Source organism: Syzygium oleosum, unplaced genomic scaffold (assembly GCF_021117445.2).
Source record: "Syzygium oleosum isolate NSW1041296 unplaced genomic scaffold, Sole_v2.1 Sole_v2.48, whole genome shotgun sequence".
In the NCBI taxonomy this organism is placed as follows: Eukaryota; Viridiplantae; Streptophyta; class Magnoliopsida; order Myrtales; family Myrtaceae; genus Syzygium; species Syzygium oleosum.
The window spans coordinates 1,704,683-1,724,380 of NW_026607532.1; the positions used below are offsets into that span (position 1 = coordinate 1,704,683).

The 19,698-nt window shown below is 35.0% G+C and overlaps 2 protein-coding genes and 1 long non-coding RNA gene across 3 annotated transcripts in view; 2 read left to right on the plus strand and 1 right to left on the minus strand.

The window, feature by feature from the left end:
- The window catches only part of LOC130136719 (uncharacterized), a 35,431-nt gene extending 23,392 nt beyond the window's left edge, over positions 1–12,039 (minus strand). Inside the window, exon 1 of the long non-coding RNA XR_008815481.1 lies at positions 11,914–12,039. This is a non-coding gene — a long non-coding RNA (uncharacterized LOC130136719). The remainder of the gene's footprint in view (positions 1–11,913) is intronic.
- Positions 510–2,461, plus strand: LOC130136717 (protein PHLOEM PROTEIN 2-LIKE A1-like). The gene is made up of 3 exons (XM_056306873.1): positions 510–724; positions 869–987; positions 1,813–2,461. The coding sequence occupies exons 1-3, from the start codon at positions 521–523 to the stop codon at positions 2,177–2,179; spliced, it is 690 nt and encodes a 229-aa protein (XP_056162848.1). The 5' UTR covers positions 510–520; the 3' UTR covers positions 2,180–2,461.
- A 651-nt stretch (positions 12,040–12,690) lies between the features above and the next one.
- Positions 12,691–15,505, plus strand: LOC115681364 (lectin-like). The gene is made up of 3 exons (XM_030605279.2): positions 12,691–12,989; positions 13,117–13,235; positions 14,910–15,505. The coding sequence occupies exons 1-3, from the start codon at positions 12,786–12,788 to the stop codon at positions 15,274–15,276; spliced, it is 690 nt and encodes a 229-aa protein (XP_030461139.1). The 5' UTR covers positions 12,691–12,785; the 3' UTR covers positions 15,277–15,505.
- Positions 15,506–19,698: the final 4,193 nt, after the last annotated feature.

Genomic DNA, 19,698 nt, shown 5'->3' on the forward strand with positions numbered 1-19,698 from the left:
TTGACCACCAAAAACCTCAAACTGATACACCTGTGACGAATTTACCCCAAATTAATTTTTTGACCATAAAAAATCCCAAACTAGTATACTTGTGACAAATATATTATCTGTTAGTTTCCGTCAGATTGGATTAATACAATGAAAAATCACAAACTAGTACACCTGTGACAAATAGAGGATAAAACTTCAAACTTATACACCTGTCAACTACCACGTGTTTTCGATTAAAAAAAACTGTCATGTGTCATTCAATTCAGCAATTTAACGGCAAAATTTAACGGATGGTACATTTATCACATGTGTACAAATTTGGTGTTTTTGATAGTCAAAAAATTAATTTTAGGTAAATTTCTTCATATGTATATCGGTTTGGGGTTTTTCGTAGTAATGACCCTTACTTTTACAACTATTAATAGTGGGTCCATCGATATAATTTGGGATAAACGAAACTGGTAGCTCCTCTCTCTGTCTCTGTCTCTCTACACCCTTGATACAGGAGCAGCATTGGCCACCTCCTGACATGGAAGCTGAAGCTGAGATCCATGAAGAAGCCAAAGAGATGGGCTCACAGACGCCTAAGCAAACAGTGGAGGCAAGAGTACCAAGACCTCCACACAATTACGTGGCCATTGTGAAAGATTCTGACGTGCCAATTGAAACTTCGTCTCTCGACATGCTCTGCGATCAGCTCTTCGACGGAGTGGTTTTGCAACAGGGGCAGAGAGTGAGCCTCTCTCTCTCTCTCTCTCTCTCTCTCACACGCGATTTTTCTGACCTTCGTTCTAAATTGAAAAAGAAAAGAGCATTTTATATGGACTTTGATATATGCTGTAATTGTAGAAATGAATACGAAATTTCATCCTTTCAGAAGTACTGGGTCGACAGGCATCTGAACAAGAATTGCTTCATGGTGTTTGCGAGGGAGCTTGCAATTACATGGGCCGACTCCGACCAGTACTGGGGATGGACGACCGTCAAAGAGTCCGGGTAAGAGGTGTCAATATTCTAAAAAAAAAAAAGAAAAGAACAAAAGAAAATGAGATCATCATTTCTCTTGGAAAAAATCTGCTAAAAAAGAAAACAAGAAAACATTTGATTTCCTCGTTGTTATCAAATTTTCTTTTTCTTGGACAAAAAAAAGCGAATTCATCTCTTGTGCTCGTTCGGGTCGTAGGCTGCAATGACTTGTAGTTTGTTTTTAGCTCCTCGCTGCTTCGTTTGAATAATTTATGTTCATCTGTACACCAACCTATGCAAAACATGAAGTACACAAGCTCTAATCGAAAAGTATGGATGTTTCAGTTCTGGTACTTGGTCAATGCACTTGTAAAAGAAAATTCACAGACATGTGAAGTTAACTATTTATGACAGATTGTTTATCATATAAAAGCTATTATCATTTTTGCCTTTTAACCGGTGATGGAGTGTTTTGAAAGGGTTACCAATCTTCTATCCTTTTAGTTAACATGTGAAGTTAAGTATTTATGACTATTGGTTCAAATTTTTGGTTTGGACATTCTAATGTAGTATCGGAGCCCCATTCTAAGTTCTTCAGATTCCATATAATTGTTCATTTTCCGCTTGGATCTCATTCCTTGCTATTTTATTCCACTTGCAACACAATTATCCCTTTGTTCCGGCAAGCACTTCTTATGTAAATATGATCTGCACTAGGAAAATCTATTGAAGCAACTCATGTGTAGCTATTTTTTTTTCTTTCATTTCATCCTCTAATTTGATGGGGGAATGAACACATCAGCCATTCTTCTTCCGCAAAAGTCCAACCCTTACATTGAACTTTAATTTTCACAGTAATGTGGATGTTGAGGTAGCTGAACTGAGAAGTGTGTGCTTGCTGGAAATCAGTGGGAAGTTCCGAACGATCATGCTCTCTCCGAAGACCTTGTATGAAGTCTCGTTGGTGGCATCAATGACTGAGTCAAGTCAGGGTTGGGGCGTTCCCGTGAACATCAACCTTACTCTACCGGATGCGTCAAAACTGGAAAGCATGGAGAGTTTGCAGGATATGCCCCGACGGAAGTGGAAAAACATTTTGATGGGCGAATTCATGACTTCGTGCGAAAATATCGGAGAAATCACATTTCGTATATCCGAATGCAGTGCTAATTGGAAACGGGGGCTAGTCGTCAAGGGTGTTGCTTTTCGACCCAAAAACTGAAGTTGGTAGGTGAGGCTTTGGCTATTCGTTTCTTATGTTCAAAAGGGACAAAGCAGCCTTGATTAGTGGATTGTTGTCACGACTCGCGTATGTTAGTGGGTACCAATAGGTATGTGTACATTCTTGTTACTTGCTCACATGGTGAGGCATGTTATTTCTTGTTTTCTTGAATTTATCGCTATCTAAAGAATGATAGCTTGGAACTTTCGTTTATTCAACTCTGAAGTGATTGGCTGAGTGGGTTAATCACTTGATTTGGATCTATTAGATCATGTGTTCAAATCACCATGTCATCCATTCATATTAACTTTGGGAGCCATGCCCGGCCCTTTATGGGTGAAGCCTTAGCTGATACACGTAAATGATCGATTTGTGTGTATCCATAAGGTTAAGTCGAGTGGCAAAGCTTGGATACTCATGTTAATTAGAAAAAAAAAACCTTTGATTTATGTGGAAAGACGAATTCTTTCACTCCCTATCAATCTTACTTTCTGAGTTTCAAGAGGAAGCTCTCAAAGCCAACGGGATGGACGGAAAGTTGGTTCAAAGGGATATAGATTCTTCGTTAGGCTTATTAATCATATTCTTATCTACACGCCCCATACTTGATTAAGATACGTGTAGTCATCTTGTTGAGACTATATACTATATATACTGTCCTTTTTTCAATGACCCCCACCTTCCAAGTTCACTTAATCTAAGACAAATTACCCTTGAGTCCCAACGCCCCCCTTCAAAGAAAAATTTTAAGAGTTGAACTATAACAATTATCATTGACAAACTGCCAGACTTTTAGTATAAAGTAAAAAAAAAAAAATCTCCTTGAGCTTGTAAAAAGAGGAAGGGTTAATACCACGAAAAATCCAAAACTGGTATACTAGTGATAATTTTACCCCAAATTAAATTTTTAACTACAAAAAATCCCAAACTGGTACACCAGTGATAAATTTACCCCAAACTAATTTTTTACCACAAAAAACTCCAAACTGGTACACCTGTGACAAATTTACCCTCTGTTAGCTGCCGTCAAATTTTACTGTTAATTTGCTGATGTGGATGGCACATTGTGACGTGGTATGGTGACGTGACAAATTAACATTAAAATCTATAGGGTAAATATCACGAAAAACCCCAAACGGGTCCACTAACGTAGAGTAAATTTGTCACAGGATTGCCATTTTGGGGTTTTTGATGGTCAAAAAATTAGTTTAGGGTAAATTTGTCACAGATGTACCGGTTTGGGGTTTTTTGTGGTCAAAAAATTAGTTTGGGGTAAATTTATAACTGGTGTATCAGTTTGAGATTTTTCGTGATCAAAAGATTAATTTGGGATAATACGAGGTTTTTCATGGTATTAACTCGAGAAAGAAATATCAAAGTATAACCTTTAGCAGCAATGTACCTGATTTCAACTCCTGTCCGCTCCCGAATAAAGCAACTTACTTTTGTGTGAGAGACCATAACTTTTTCGAGCTTGAAACGAAGATTTTCAGTGCCATCCTTGTCTAGGCATCCCAAAAGCAGCATTTGGATTCTAGGACGTGGGCCTCATGACATCAAATTCTCTCTTTCTCGTTACTAAAGAAGCTTTGAGACCGTCCCTAAAAGCAAAGCCAGACTCGGATGGCCAAGTCATATGTACGTCCGATTTGAACGCCCTGAGCGCTTTAATAATTTGGTCCATTGGAATTTCGAATTTCGGTTTTATTACCAACCAGGTTCACGGGGAGCTTATGAGGTACATTAGTGTACTGTGCTCTCACTTTTTTCTACAATTTTCACAATTGGTTACCACGATTTGTCATAATGTCATAAATCGATTTCGCCGTGTATTGCTTCGTTTTTGTAGTTGATTATGATGACATGTCGTAATATTGTACAATAGATATGAGAAATCATGGAAGTGCTTCACGTTGTCGTGTTGCAATCTTGTTTGTTTTTTTGTAGTTCCCTCTTTTCTTTCTTTAAAGAGGATATAAAAACTTCAACGTTACCTTAAGTCATGGGACGTTTCTGACGTTCGTGGAGTTAAAAAGCGATACACAATTCCATGTTAGTGTATCACTGACAGGGTTGGTAAATGTTGAATCCACTGGGAACGGACAAGTGACAAATAACTTGTTAAACCAGTCGCCCTTTAGTAACTTACTAACAAGTTTTGTCAAGTATCAACATTTTATTTATACTTAAAAAATTACCAACTATTTTAACAATATACCAACAATTATTTTAGGGAAAATTTCAAAAATGGGCCCGAAGTTGAATCATTTTCTCAAATAAGAGTTTGAAGTGAATATTGTCTCAAATAAAAGCTTGAAGTGGCCAAATCGTCTCAAATAAGGGCTTTAAGTGGCTAAATTGTCTCAAGTAAGGACTTTTGGCTAGCTGGTGACTATTCCGTCGTCGGAGAAGGGGTATTTTAGTCAAAAAAATTATAAGTATATATATTTTACCTTCCTTTCCTTTTCCTTTTCTTTTCTTTTTTCTTTTTTCTTTTTCCTTTTTTCTTCTTCCCTCCAGCCGTCATTGCGTCTGGCCGGCGACCTCCGCTAGCCTCCGGCAAGGGCTGCCCTCGCCAACGTTGAGCGAGGGTCGCCTCGCACAGGGCTAGCCTCGCCTCGCACGGCCAAAGTGAGGTGGAATTTCTTGCCGCCCGTGCGAGGCGGCTCTCCCGCCGGCCCGGCAATGTCCGGTGGATGTAAGAGAGGAAAAAAAAAGAAAAGGAAAAGGAAAAGGGAAAGAAAAAAACAGAAAAAGGTAAAAAAGAAAGAAAAAAAAGAAAAAAATTAAAAAAAGTAAAAGACGAAAATACCTTTTAGCCGTTGAGGTCAGGTCCTTATTTAAGACTGATATGGCCACTTCAGGTCCTTATTTGAGACAAGATTCATTTCAAACCCTTATTTGAGACAAGATCCACTTTAGGTCCTTATTTGAGAAAATGACTTCATTTCGGGTTACTTTTTGGAATTTTCCCATTATTTTATGGCTTGCCAATGCTGTGAAAGTTACTAGCTTTTATTAGGAATTACCAACTTTAATTTGTTCAATGCACCAACATTCATCATATTAAGATACCAACTAATTTTAATAATTTAGCAACATTTTATCTTGCTTGGTTTTGAAAAATAACCACATTTAATAATACTTGCAAGATTACCAACAATTTAAATAATGTACAAACATTTATTTTGTGTTTACATATGCTTTTGAAGTTACTAAGTTTTATTTAAATTACAAACCTTAATTTGATTGATGTACCAACATTCATCACATTAAAATACTAACTAATTTTAGTTAATTAACAACTTTTTTTATCTTGCTTGATTTAGAAAAGTATCTAGATTTTTTATACTCTAAAGATTACCAACTACTTTATCGATCTACCAACATTTATTCTTGTGTCTTACTGTTTCACCAGAAAAGCATAATATCTTTTAGTATACGATTGATCGAATTGAATTGATAAAAGTTGTGAAAGGAAACTATTGATTTTGGACAAGAAAGGAAATGGCTGGAAATTAAAGAATTGTAATGCAACTACTAGAAATTTAAAGTGCCGTAAAAATAATTTGCAAGTAAGTAAAGTATAAAGATAAATCCGCAAGAACATATGATAGATGTTCTGTGAATGATTATACGACTTTTATAAAGATTACAATGTAGGTATTTATGACCCACCATCGGCAATTACTTACAAGTAGTTATTGAATTTGAATCTACAAATAAATTCATAGACATATTTACAGTTAAAAAGTTACAAACACGATCTTCTACACTTGTGTTGATCCATCTTTGTCTTCATGCTCCAACACCTAGCAAAATCTATAATAGGTGGCTATCAACCTCATTGATTGATGAAGGCCTTTGTTGATAACCTTTGTGATGTTTTCTTGTTGATAACTTTATTGGCGAGTTATCCATTCCTTTCGAGTTGTTGACTATTTTGTCCATTGATGACTTCAATTTTGACCAAACTCTGTTTTCATCAACTGGTCTTGCAAGTTGTCTATAATGATTATTAATCATTTTTTGGTGTCAACACTTATGAATGCCTTGGAAGTTACTAATTTTTATCAATCTTATTTTCATTGAAATACATCATGTTAAAATACCAACTGATTTTAGTCATTGGTCAGCTTTTTATCTTCCTTGGTTCTGAAAAAGTGTCAACATTCTCTACTTCAAAGATTGCTAACTACTTTAATAATCTTGCAACATTTATTTTTGTGACTTACTAACCCTTGAAAATTGTTATAAAAAATTACCAACTTTAATTTGATTAGTGTACCAACAATTGTCAAATTAAGATGCCATCTTATTTTAGTAAGTTAGTAACTTTTTATCTTGTGTGGGGTATAAAAATTACCAACATTTATTTATACTTTCAAGACTACCATTTACCTCAATAATCTACCAACATTTATTCTTATGGCTTACCAACACCTTTGAAATTACTAACTTGTATTTGAAATTAGCAACCTTAATTTGCTGCATGTATCTACATTCAGCACATAGATACCAACTAATTTTGATCATTTAACAACTTTTTATCTTGCCTCGTATAGAAAAGTGTGCACACGTTTTTATATTTTAAAAATAACCAATAATTTTAATAAATCTACAACATTTTTGTAGCTCGCCAACACATTTGAATTTTCTAACTTATATTCAAAATTACCAACCTTAATTTATTGAAATACCAACATTCGTTACATTAAGATACCAAATAGTTTTAGTCGATTACCAACATATTATTTTTCTGGTTTTGAAAATCTAACCGATGTACCAACATTCGTCACATTTGGATATCAACTAATTTTGATCAATTTACCAATTTTTTATGTTGCTCGATTTACAAAAGTTCCAACCTTTCTTTACACTTTCCAGATAGTCAACTACTTTATTAATCTGCCAACATTTTTTCTTGTGACTTGCCAGTGCGTTTGAAGCTATTAACTTATATATGAATTTATCAATCTTAAATTGATTGAAGCGCCAATGTTCTTTGCATTACCACCTAATGTTAGTCACTTACCAACTCTTTATCTTTCTTGATTTTGAAAAATACCAACATTTCCATATAATTTAGATATTACCAACTATTGTAATATTTTACGAACATTATTATTTATGGTTTACTAACATCTTGAAAATTACTAACTTTTATAAGAAATTACCACCTTAATTTGACTGATGTACTGACAACGTCACATTAATATATCAACTACTTGTAGTGACTTACCAACTTTTTATCTTAGTTCAATTTGAAAAGTATCAACATTTCTTTATACTTTTAGAATTACCATATGTTTTCATAATATATCAATATTTACTCTTATGCCTTACCAACACGTTTGAAGTCACTAACTTTTATTCAAAATTATCAATCTTAATTTGATCGACGTACCAACATTCGTCACATTAACATATCAACTTACCTTGGTCACTTACCAACTTTTTATTTTGCTAGGTTTTGAAAAGCACAAATAATTTCATATTTACTTTCGAGATGACCAACTATTTTAATAATCTACCAACATTTATTCGTGTAGGTTACCAACACTTTTATTTGAACTTGTCAACCTTAATTTGACTGACGTATCTTCATTTGTCCCATTATTTTTTAATATAACGAATACTTCAGTCAAATTAAGACTGGTAATTTTCGAATAAAAATAACTTCGAAGGCGTTGGTAGAACACAATAATATATGTTCGTAGATTATTAAAGTAATAAGTAATCTTTGAAGTATTAGGAAATGATGGTACTTTTCAAAATCTAACAAGATAAAAAGTTGGTTAGTGACTAAATGAGTTGGTATATTAAAGTGATGAATGTTGGTATGTCAGCAAAATTAAAATTTGTGATTCGAATACAAGTTAGTCGCTTCAAACCATGAGAATAAATGGTGATAATTTTTTTAAAAAAATAGTTGGTAATCTTGGAAGTATAAGATGTTGGTACTTTTCAAAATCTAGCAAGATAACAAATTGGTAAGTGGCTAGATGAGTTGGTATATTAAATCAGCTTTAATTACAGGTGGAGCAAAAATTATGTTCTATTAAGTTTTGGCTCATGCGGACTGAAAGTCTAATACATATAAATTCTTCTTTAAATGTGAATAATTGATTAATTTTGAAACGTCATGCCGTGATAACTAGGTGGTTGCGGCTTTCCTTGAACTTAAATGGTTATATTGGTATTTGTTTCATAAGTATGCCATTGGAATCAAGTTTCCCACGGCCATTATCTACCGCATCACCATTACTTTTCTAAACGAAGGTTTCAGAATTATTAGCGCAAGCACTTTGCTGGGTATTAAAGTGGTTTTATTCTTTACCCTACTGGCAATATGTGTTCTTCACAGAGCTAAAATGCAGAGCCCCAAGTCCTTAAGATCACACTACCATTCTCTTTCACAAAGAATGGAAATTGTTCACTAGAGGACCAACAAGCCAATAGGTTGTCCATGTCTTGTAGTACATTTGTACAAGTACTTTGGTGCAATTTTTTTTTGGGAAATTAGTGGAGAATATAGAGAAGTCCAACGCATCCTTTGCAAATGGAATCGAACTGTGCTGAAATTCCTCTTCCTTGGTGCATATGAAAGAAGAAATGCCGTGGGATTATTTGCAAGCACATTGGGCCACCAGAGACAAATCCACCAGGTTCTAGAAGAATATAAGCGTAATCAACCAGAGCCAATGGATTTCTCTAAAGACCGTTGGGACTTTAGACAAAAATTTGAAGAATCTTATCTAGACAACAAGTGTCACGTGAACAGTGACTCAGACGAGTATTCTAATCAAACGTGCACCGTAATCTGGGCATGTACCATGAACCCGTCAGAAGTGAAGGAATCTTGCCAGATTGTCAATATGCGTGCTTTATAATTTTTCAATAATATGTCGGAATCTTCCTACCCTATTGTGTTGGTGTCACTTTATAATTGTCTATCCTCCCAGGATGTATTATTGAAAAACAGTCATAAGTGTTGGCTTCCTTATGTAATTCCTGTGATGCCCTTACCTTCAGTTATAAAAGGCGAGGAAGTGTTTTAATAAAATAACAATGAACTTTCCCTAAAAATCTTCCCACTTTCTTATCATGTTCTTGTAAACTTTTAGAATCTATAGGCCTAATGTTACTTGAAGGATAGGAATAAATCTTTGATAAGGTGATATGCTACTTCTCAGGGAAGCAGGCATACTCTTCACTTGCCACTCTAAGTGGGTCATGTGGATAAAAAACTAAACTGATACTGTGAACTTTGAGTCCTTAATGATCATTTCGATGAAGTTTGAAGACTAAAAGGCAATCCTATTTTGATGGCTGAGGGAAGGGCCTATGTATTGGGTGGGATAACGTATCTGTCTTGAATCTGCTTCTGCTTGGTCACTTTAGCCACCATTAACTCCTGCTGTTATCCATGCTATTTCTTGCTTTACTTGAATTCATTATTATATGTTATTTGGAGAAATGGTACATAGCGAATAGCATGAAACTTTGATGAAATTTTGTTTAATCATGTTATGCTATATATCTACTAGTATTGAGGCACACACTAGAACGTTGAGTGATTATACTTGAAGGGAAAAGAAAGAACCAATCTAGGAGAAATTCAATGGTTACTTATGGGTGTAGTTGGTAGCCATAAGATATCCGTGAATTTGATGGTCACTTAATAAATTGGCTTCATTAGGTGGTCTGATTTTTAAACTTTTATGTGGAAGGGTAATTATGAAATGTGTAAGAAATAATACAAACACCACATATCCAATAGGGAAATTGTCCAAAAAGTCTTAAACCTATTGTATTTTTACCAATTTAGTCGTAAACCTTTTGTATTTGTGCCAATCCAGTCCATCTGGCCAATTTTGGCTAGTGGATGATGATGTGAATGACAGCTGGTACTGGCCGTCTGACCAACGCTGATGTGGCAATTTTTTAATATTTTGATATTTATTTTCGAATTTTTTTATTAATTTTTTTTTGAATTTTTTTAGCCCTTCTTCCCTAGCTAGTCCGGCGACTGTCTAGAGGCGAGGGTAGGTGAGGTCTACCTCGCCGGCCTCAGGCGAAGATCACCCCCGCCGGCCACTAGCGAGGGCGAGTCTCGCCCGCCCCTAGTAGGGCAAGGTTAGGCATGGCAAGGCCGACTTTGCTGTCATTGGGCGAGGGAGAAACCAGCGATGGTGAGGTTAGCTTCACCTTGGCTGGCTGAGGCCGGTGAGGGAAGAAAGGCAGAAAAAAGAAGAAGAAAAAAGATAGAAAAAAAGGAAAAAAATTAAAAAAATTCGAAAAAATATTAAAATATTAAAAATTGCCAGGCTAGCGTTGGCCGGCTAAAATTGGCCAGATGGATTAAATTGGTACAAATGCAAAATGTTTATGACTAAATTGACAAAATTAAAAGATTTAGGACTGAATTAGCAAAAAAGTAGTAGATTTAGGACTTTTTGGATAATTTTCTCTCCAGTCATAGGATTAAACATGTTACCATACTTGATTTTTTATGTAGGTATTTTCTTAAGATGCGATTTAAATAGAGTACAACAACAAAGTAAGATTTCTTTATTTTTTCTATAAGAGAAATGTTTGGTTGGATCAGACATCCTATAGCTTCAATGTTACGTTGGAACGATAAGATCTAACATGCAAATAATGGAGTGACCAGAATGAAATGATATAGCTGTTGCGACCTCCCAAAGTACATACGACGATGAGGTCGGGGACATTTTGAGGCCATGAGAGAAATATCTTCAACTTCTTTGGGTTTACAAGTCAAGAAACCTAAGATGAGAGCCACACGGATGACCACGTCATTTAGCAAAACTTTCTTAGTACACCTTGCATCACTCGTTATCATAACTGCTCGTTATCGTAACTCTTTTTTTTATTACGATCAAAAGATCATAACTATTGTTTAATAAACTAATAAATGAATAAACTTATGATGGCAAATTTCAATTCAACGGTATGAGAGGTGACAAGAAAGAAAACTAATTCAACGGTATATAAGAAAGAAAACCAATTCAACGGTAAGAAAACTTATTCAAGCTGGAGGGAAGAACGAGCCCAATGGTCGACGCCCTTACCCTTGAGTCTTAAGCAATTTCTAAACATCCTAGACCTCAAAGATCAATTTTGTGCAGCCCAGAATCGCTCACAAACAGATGATCCGACCAATACACACATGCTTGGCGAAAGATTATGGAGGATAGAAGCATTTGGGTTCTGTATGTTCCAGTGGATTCATCTTATGCTAGGATAAACATTCGAAAAGTCAGTTCTCTGATTCCATTTATTATACCATCGGGTGATGAAAATATACTTAACTACGGCACAATGAACGGGATCCTTTCGGTGCTCTAGCTTGTCCAAGGCAGCGCTATATCTTAATCGGGGTTTACAATGGTGAGCCCGATTAGCCAATGCTAGAAGAGGGATTAATTATTATTGCCTGCAGCTAGGAGTGAGGAAATTTGTGAAGATTCAGACCGAATAACAGCCGATGATGGACCTGTTGCAGCATCAATGCTGCTTCTCGGTCAGCAGGTAAACCAGTCCCTAATGCAATTGAGCTCCATATCACTGTCCACGAATTACTACAATGAGACGAAAGCCAAGTGGAAAGCAGAAGGCAAGCTAATGAAACAAGCAGAAACCTATAAGAAATCAAACAGAGAGAGAGAGAGAGAATGAAATGGAGGAGGAGAGACATTTGGATTTACGTGTTCGACGAAGATGTAAATGGCGACGACCACAGTGGCCACGATGCCGCTGAGTATGGCGGCGGGACCAGTGAGCAGACTCCACTTGCGGTATATCATCTTCCTCCGCTTCTCCTTCCTCCCTCCCTCCCTCCCTCTGCGATCAATCTCTCTACAAAGCTTGCTTTTTTTATTTTTATTTTAAATAAGTACAGATAACCATTTGAACTTAGTTTATGAATACTGTGATAGACAATAATATTATGAAAGTCACTAATCATGTTTCAATCATATATTTTTTTAAATTACCTATCATATTTTAGTCATGGTCAGTTATGGTTCAGCCCCACAACATGCCATCATACTATGCTCATTTCAAGTTTTGATGAAGAGTGTAACAAATAAAATTTTCTATTGAAGGTTCCGTTTATTTCGTAGAGATTAAATGATTTGATCTCTTTTATCGCTTACAAAAAAAGTAAATAAAAAATATCTAACCATAAATTGTTGTTGATAATGAAAATATTTTTCATCGACTAATTATTTCAAGCGATACAAATTATCATTTTCAGAAATATATTTTTGAAATTATTCATATTCCCAAAAATAAACGGACAAAAACATGGCTGCACGTTAGGGCTTCACTTTTGAATATCTACTTTTACAACTATTAATAGTGGCGCCATCAATATTATTTAGGATAAAGAAACCTGTGTAGCTCCTCTACTTTTACAACTATTAATAGTGGCGCCATCAATATTATTTAGGATAAAGAAACCTGTGTAGCTCCCTCTCTCTCTCTCTCTCTCTCTCTCTCTCTCTCTCTGTTTAGAAATCTCTCTCTTTAGTCTTTACACCCTCAAGAGGAGCAGCAACATTTGCCAGCACCCGACATGGAAGTTGAAGTCGAGATCCTTGAAGAAGCCAAAGAGATGGGCTCACAGGAGCCTAATCAAACAGTGAAAGCAAGATCAAGAAGACCTCCACACAATTACGTGGCCATTGTGAAAGATGCTGACGTGCCCATTGAAACTTTCCCTCTCGACAAGCTCTGCGATCAGCTCTACGACGGTGTGGTTCTGCAAAAGGGGAAGAGAGTGGGCCTCTCTCTCTTGCACGATTTTTCTTACCTTCATTCTAAAAAAAAAAAAAGAACAAGAGCTTTCTATATAGATTTGATATGTGTTGAATTGTACAAAATAATTTGAAATTTCATTGTTGCAGAAGTACTGGGTTGACAGGGATCTGAACAAGAATTCCTTCATGGTGTTTGCGAGGGAGCTTGAAATTACATGGGGCGACACCCCCGCGTATTGGCAATGGAGGACCGTCAAAGAGTCCGGGTAAGAGACAATACTAAAAAAAAAAATCACCATTTCTCAAGAAAAGTTCTGCTAAAAAAGAAAAAAAAAATACATTTGATATACTCATTATTATTGATTTGTATTTATCTTGGACAAAATAAAGCGAATTCACCTCCTGTGCGCGGTCAGGTCATAGGCTGCAATGACTTGTAGTTTATTTTTAGCTCCTCGCTGCTTCATTTGAAAAATTTATGATCGCGTGGAAGCAACCTTTGCAAAATTTTGAAGTACACAAATTACGATTGAAAAAGTGTGGATGTCTCAGTTCTGGAAATTGGTCAATGCACACGTATAAGAAAATTCACGGGCATGGGTAATTATCAATTTATGACAGATTGTTGATCATATGGAGGCTATTATCGTTTCCACCTTTTAACCGGTAATGGAGTGTTTTGAGAGGGACACCAATCTTCTATTCTTTTACTGAGCTCCAATCCACGTCGTACATAGGATCTCGACACATGTTTCCTTGATGCTTAATTGTTGAATTCGACATTCTAAGCATTACGGATCGAGGTACCCTAAAAAATGGAATCTATTCACCACTTTGAGACGATCAAGGAGCCAAGACTTTTAGACTTTCAGTTTAGAATAATAAAGTGACTCTAGACATCGTTAAAAAGGAATAGGAAGTTGAGATGCAAATCACATGAACAAATTTCAAGTTTCAAGCATCTTTTCCGACGATGTCTCATGCTCTTATTCCCTTCAAAACTAGCCTTTCGAGCATGTAATTGTTTCTGATATATTTTCAATATTTTTGAACGATAAGGAGATCAGCTGATAAACTTAGAGTCCCTCCCGTTATGCAGTTAGTAATTAGTGTTTTAGTTTGTCTATTTGGTGTTCATTTCTGCACTAAATGCAGGGAGACAACCCTGTTAGTCATGAAGGTTGTTAGGAACCGTCCTAAGACCAATATACCTCATTGTCGAGACAATAGGGTCGATGCTCTAGACTTACCAACATTCCTAGTTAAACTCATTTTCGTTTGAAAGTTCAAACAATTGAACCTATGAACTAAGAAGATATAATAATTACTCCCTTCACATCAATGATGCCATCAGGGGTTCTGTTTCACTGACTACTTAATACATGCCTCTTAACAAAGGCAACTTTTTTTTTTTGTCGAAAAGAGACAATTTCATTCATTAATGCAAACCATCGGAACATAAATGATGACCAGCAAAGTGGCAAACCCAAAACTTATTTCACTGAGGTGACAATGAACTAAGCTAACCAAATTGATTGTTGTAAGTACATTTCTTCAATCTTTATATGGGGTATAATGATCTTTACATATATGTAGTCTCCTTCCATCCATTATTCAAATTTTTAGCTTGGACGTTGTAATGTAGTATTAGAGCCCATTTTGCATTCTTCAGATCCCATTTAATATTTCATTTCCTGAGCGGTTTCTTGATTATCTCATTCCTCGCTATTCTATTGCACGTGCAACACAATTGTCCTTTCGTTCAGGTATGCACTTCATATGCAAATATGATCTGCACTGGGAAAATCCATCAGATCAATTCATGTGCAGTTATTTCTCTTTTGTTTTATTTCATCGTCTAATTTACAGGGGAATGAACACATTAGCAATTCTTCTTCTGCAAACGTCCAACTCCTGACATTCAATTTCAATGTTCACAGTAATGTGGATGTTGAGATAGCTGTACTGAGAAATGTTTGCTGGCTGTTTATCCTTGGGAAGTTCCGAACGGTCATGCTCTCTCCGAATACCTTGTATGAAGTCACGTTGGTGGCATTAATGACTGAGTCAAGTCAGGGTTGGCGCGTTCCCGTGAAGTTAGGCATTGTTTTACCGGATGAGTCGAAGATGGAACGCATGGAGGATTTGCAGAACAAGCCCCGAGGAAAGTGGATAAACATTTTGATGGGCGAATTCACGACGTCGTCCAAAAATATCGGAGAAATCAGATTTTCTATATCGGAAACCAGTTCTATTTGGAAAAATGGGCTATTCGTCAAGGGTTTTGCTTTTCGACCCAAAAACTGAAGTTGGTAGGTGGGGCTTTGGCTATCGGTTTCCTATTTTGAACGGGGAAAAAAAACATCCTTGATTAATGTGTTGTTGTCACAACTCAAGTATGTTTGTGGGTACTGGTAAATATGTGCACATTCTGGTTACTTGCTTATGTTGTAACTGGTAAGGTATGTTATTTCTTCTTCTTCTTGAATTTACCGTTATCTCGAGAATGATTGCTTGAAACCTTTGATTTATTGAACCTTTAGGCTACGTTTGGTAGTCAGGATACGATAATATTTAGGGTTAATAACACGAAAACCCCAAATTAGTACACTTGTGATAAATTTATCCAAAACTAATTTTTTGACCATCAAAAATTCCAAATTGATACACTTATGACAAATTTACGATCCATTAGTTTTCATTAAATTTTACCGTTAAATTGTTGAGTTGGATGACATGTAATAGTTGACGGGTGTACCGGTTTGGGGTTTTTCTCCTCCGTTTGTCACAAGTTTACTAATTTGTGATTTTTCATGATAGTAATGCAATTTTACAAAGGGTAAATTTATTATAAGGGTATCAGTTTAAGATTTTTTGTGGTAAAAAATTAGTTTATGGTAAATTATAGATTTGGGGTTTTTGATTGTCAAAAAATTAATTTGAGATAAATCTGTCACAGGTGTACAAGTTTTGGGTTTTTCGTGGTATTAACTTTAATATTTATTCAATATTGTGTTTGGTTCTTGCACAAAACAAGATAAAGTCGGATATAGCCTGGATAAAATTATCCCATGGGGGAGGTAGGATAAAGGTGGATAGCATTTCTTATATTGATGATATAAAAGCTATTTTTCTCGAATAACAAATTTCTTCGATAATAAAACTAAAATAATAAAATATAAATAATATTTGAATTCTAATATGAATAAGAAAATTCAAAATAACAAAAAAATTTCATTTTTATTTATTCCTAATTTTATTTATATGTTTGAATTTCTTTCTATTGGATATATATATATATATATATTTAGTGTCTATATTATTACATATTTTAGGTATAATAGAATATTTTATTATTTGATGACAACTTTTATTAAGGAATGATGGGAGGGAATGAAAAAATAAAAAAAAAGAGATGGAAAGATAATTAAAAAATAAGTAAATAAAAATGAAGTAAAAAAACTTGGATTTTAAATGAACAAATTCAAACTTGAAAAGGATCTTTCTAATTCTCGAAGAATGAGGGGCAATGATATTAAAATAAAAAAAATCTACTCTCTCCGACTCCCTCTCCTTTGTTGTTTACGTTGAAGATTCACGACTCCTTCGTAGTTTTTAATTCGCGTCAAAGCTTCACGAAATTGTCAAGTCTTGTTCACGTCAAAGGTCCATGAAGGCAACAAGAGAGTCAAAACTCATTTTCCTCCGTAACTTTTTGGTTCATGTTGAAGTTTCACGAAAGTAGCCAAAGAGTCAAAGCACTATACTTTCATAATCGCAAAAGTAAATGATCATATTTTCTCTCTCTTACTAGATTTGGCAATGAATTTTTACAGATTTTGACAATCTTTTTTTGTGCATTTTCAGGTTCATTTACATTTATATATCGTAAATACCAAACAATGGACATGATAGAATATAAAAACATTCGGCTCTATTACTATGATTCACCATGGATAGGATATAGCAAAATTCTTGAATTTCAGAACATATCATGTCCAATCCTATCCTGCCTAGAAATTTAGACGACTAGCCTTAATGGTTAGTTGATTGGTCAATCAATTGATTTAGATTTAGCAAATCCTGCATTCAAATTACAACATCAACCACTCATTACCTTCAGGGGGACATGCTTGGCACCTTATGGGGAGCCCTGCCTGATACACGTGGATGGGCAGTTTGTGTGTATTCGTGAGAATTAATCAAGTCGCAAGGTTCAAATATGCATGTTATAAATTTATGTTGAAGGATGAATTCTCTTTCTCTCCTTACCAATCAATTTTAAGAAGAATCTCAAAGCCAATCGGCTAGAAAGAAAGTTAATTCAAAAGGATAATGATTTTACATTGACTTATTAATCATGTTCATACCCACATGTACCTTATGCTAGGAGGACAATTTTCGTGTATCCATAAAAGTTAGTCGACTCGCAAAGTTTGAATACCCATGATACAAAGGAAAACTTTTTGTTTATGCACAAAAATGTATTCCTTTTCTCTCTCTATCAATCTTCCTTTCTGAGTTTCAGAGGAAGCTCTCAAATCCAACATGATGTAAGGGCGCGCAGTCGGTTCAGAAAGATATTAATTCTACGTTAGGCTTATTAATCATGTTCGTCTCTAGACGCGCCGTACTTGAGTCATAAACGTGTAGTCATATTCTTCAGAATGTATTTCTTGTTTTTCAATGACCCCCACCTTCCAAGTTTACTTAATCTAAGATAAATTACCTTTAATTCCCCAAAACATCCCCTTCAAAGAAAAAATTCTAGAGTTGAACTATAACAAGTATTATTGACAAACTGCCAGATTATTTTCTATAAAGTAGGAAAAAAAATATCCTTGAGCTTGCCAAAAAAAGCAAAGAAAGACTAAAGTAAAATCTCTAGCATTAATGTACCTGATTTTAACTTTTTTCCACTCCCGAATAAAGCTACTGACTTTGTCGGAGAGACCATAATCTCCTCAAGCTCGAAACAAAGATTTTAAGTGCCATCCTTGTTCTGACAAAAAAAAAAGTTCCATCCTTGTCCAAGAAGCATCACAAAAGCAGCATTTAGATTCCAAGATGTGTGGGCCTCAAAGACATCAAATTCTCTCTTTAGTAAAGAAGCTTTGAGACCGTCCCTAAACTCAAAGCAAAAACTTGGATGGCCAACTCATATGTACGTTAGATGCGAACGCCCTGTGAGCTTTAATAATTTGGTCCAGTCGAATTTGGAAGTTTTCTTTTATTACGAACTTGATTCACAGAGAATCTCTAAGGTATGTTAGTGTACCGTACCCTCACTTTTTTGACAATTGTTTTTAAACTTGGTTGTATTTGATTACGACGACACATCGTCATCTTATGGTACACCTGAGGCATCATTTAAGTGCCCCTGATTCATGTTGTCATGTTGCAATCTTGTCATTTCTCTTTTATTCTATCTTTTTTCCCTGAAAGAACAAAAAGAACTTCAACCTTACCTTAAGTCATTGAGACGTTTCTGACATTTAGTGGAGCTAAAAAGCTAAACCCAGTCCCATGTTAATGTATCACCGATAGGCTTGGTAAATGTTAAATGTCACTTGTGACGAAAACGTGACAGATAAGTTGCTAAACCCGTTAGTAACTTATCAACAAGTTTTGACAAGTACCAAGTAATAAATTATCAACTATTTTAACAATCTATCAACATTTATTTTTATGGCTTACCAACACCATGAAAGTTACTAACTTTTATTAGAAATTATGAATCCTAATTTGACTGATATACCAACATTTGTCAAAATAACAACATATTTTAATCATTTGGTAGTATTTTATATTGGTTTTGAAAAGTATCAACACTCCTTAAACTATTTTAATAACGTACCGATATTTATTTTTATGACTTATCAACACTTTTGAAGTTATGAACTTTTATTAAAATTACCAATTTCAATTTGAGTGATATACCGATTTTCGTCACATTAAGATATCAACTAAATTTAGTATGTTGCTTGATTTAAAAAAGTACCAAGATTTCTTTATACTTTCAAGATTACTAACTATTTAACGAGTTACCAACATTTATTCTTTTATGTCATTAAGAACGCCCTTGAAGTAACTAACCAATCATAACTTGATATAAGTGCCAACATTCATCATATTAAAATACATATACCAACTAATTTGAGAGATGGTACATAGCAAATAGCATGAAACTTTGGTGTATTAAAAAAGATGAATTTATCATACATTAAATTTGATTTAATCATATTGTATACATCTACTAGCATTGAGGCACACGTTTCAATTTTGAGTAATTATATCCGAAGCAAAAAAAAAAAAAAAGAACCACTTTACGAGAAATTGGAAAAAAGTATAAAAAAAAATTCTAAACCTATTGTATTTGTACCAATTCAGTTTTAAACCTTTCAATTAGACTAATTTAATCCTAAATCTTTTCACATTAATACCAATTGAGTCCATCTGGCCAATTTAGGTCAGAAATTGCTGATGTGGACGCCGGCTGTCTTACGCTGCACGGCCGGATTATTTTTAATTTTTTAATCATTTTCAATTTTTTTTAAAATTTTCCCTTGTTTTATTTTTTTCCTTTCTTTATTTTTTTTCCACTTCTTTTCCTTTCGCCTGTGGCCGGTACTCGCCCTCTTGATTTTAACTTTCTAAAGAAAAGTAACTTCCTTTGCTCCTTCAGCTTGAAACGAAGATATATCCAAGCATCATATGCAATTGACAAAA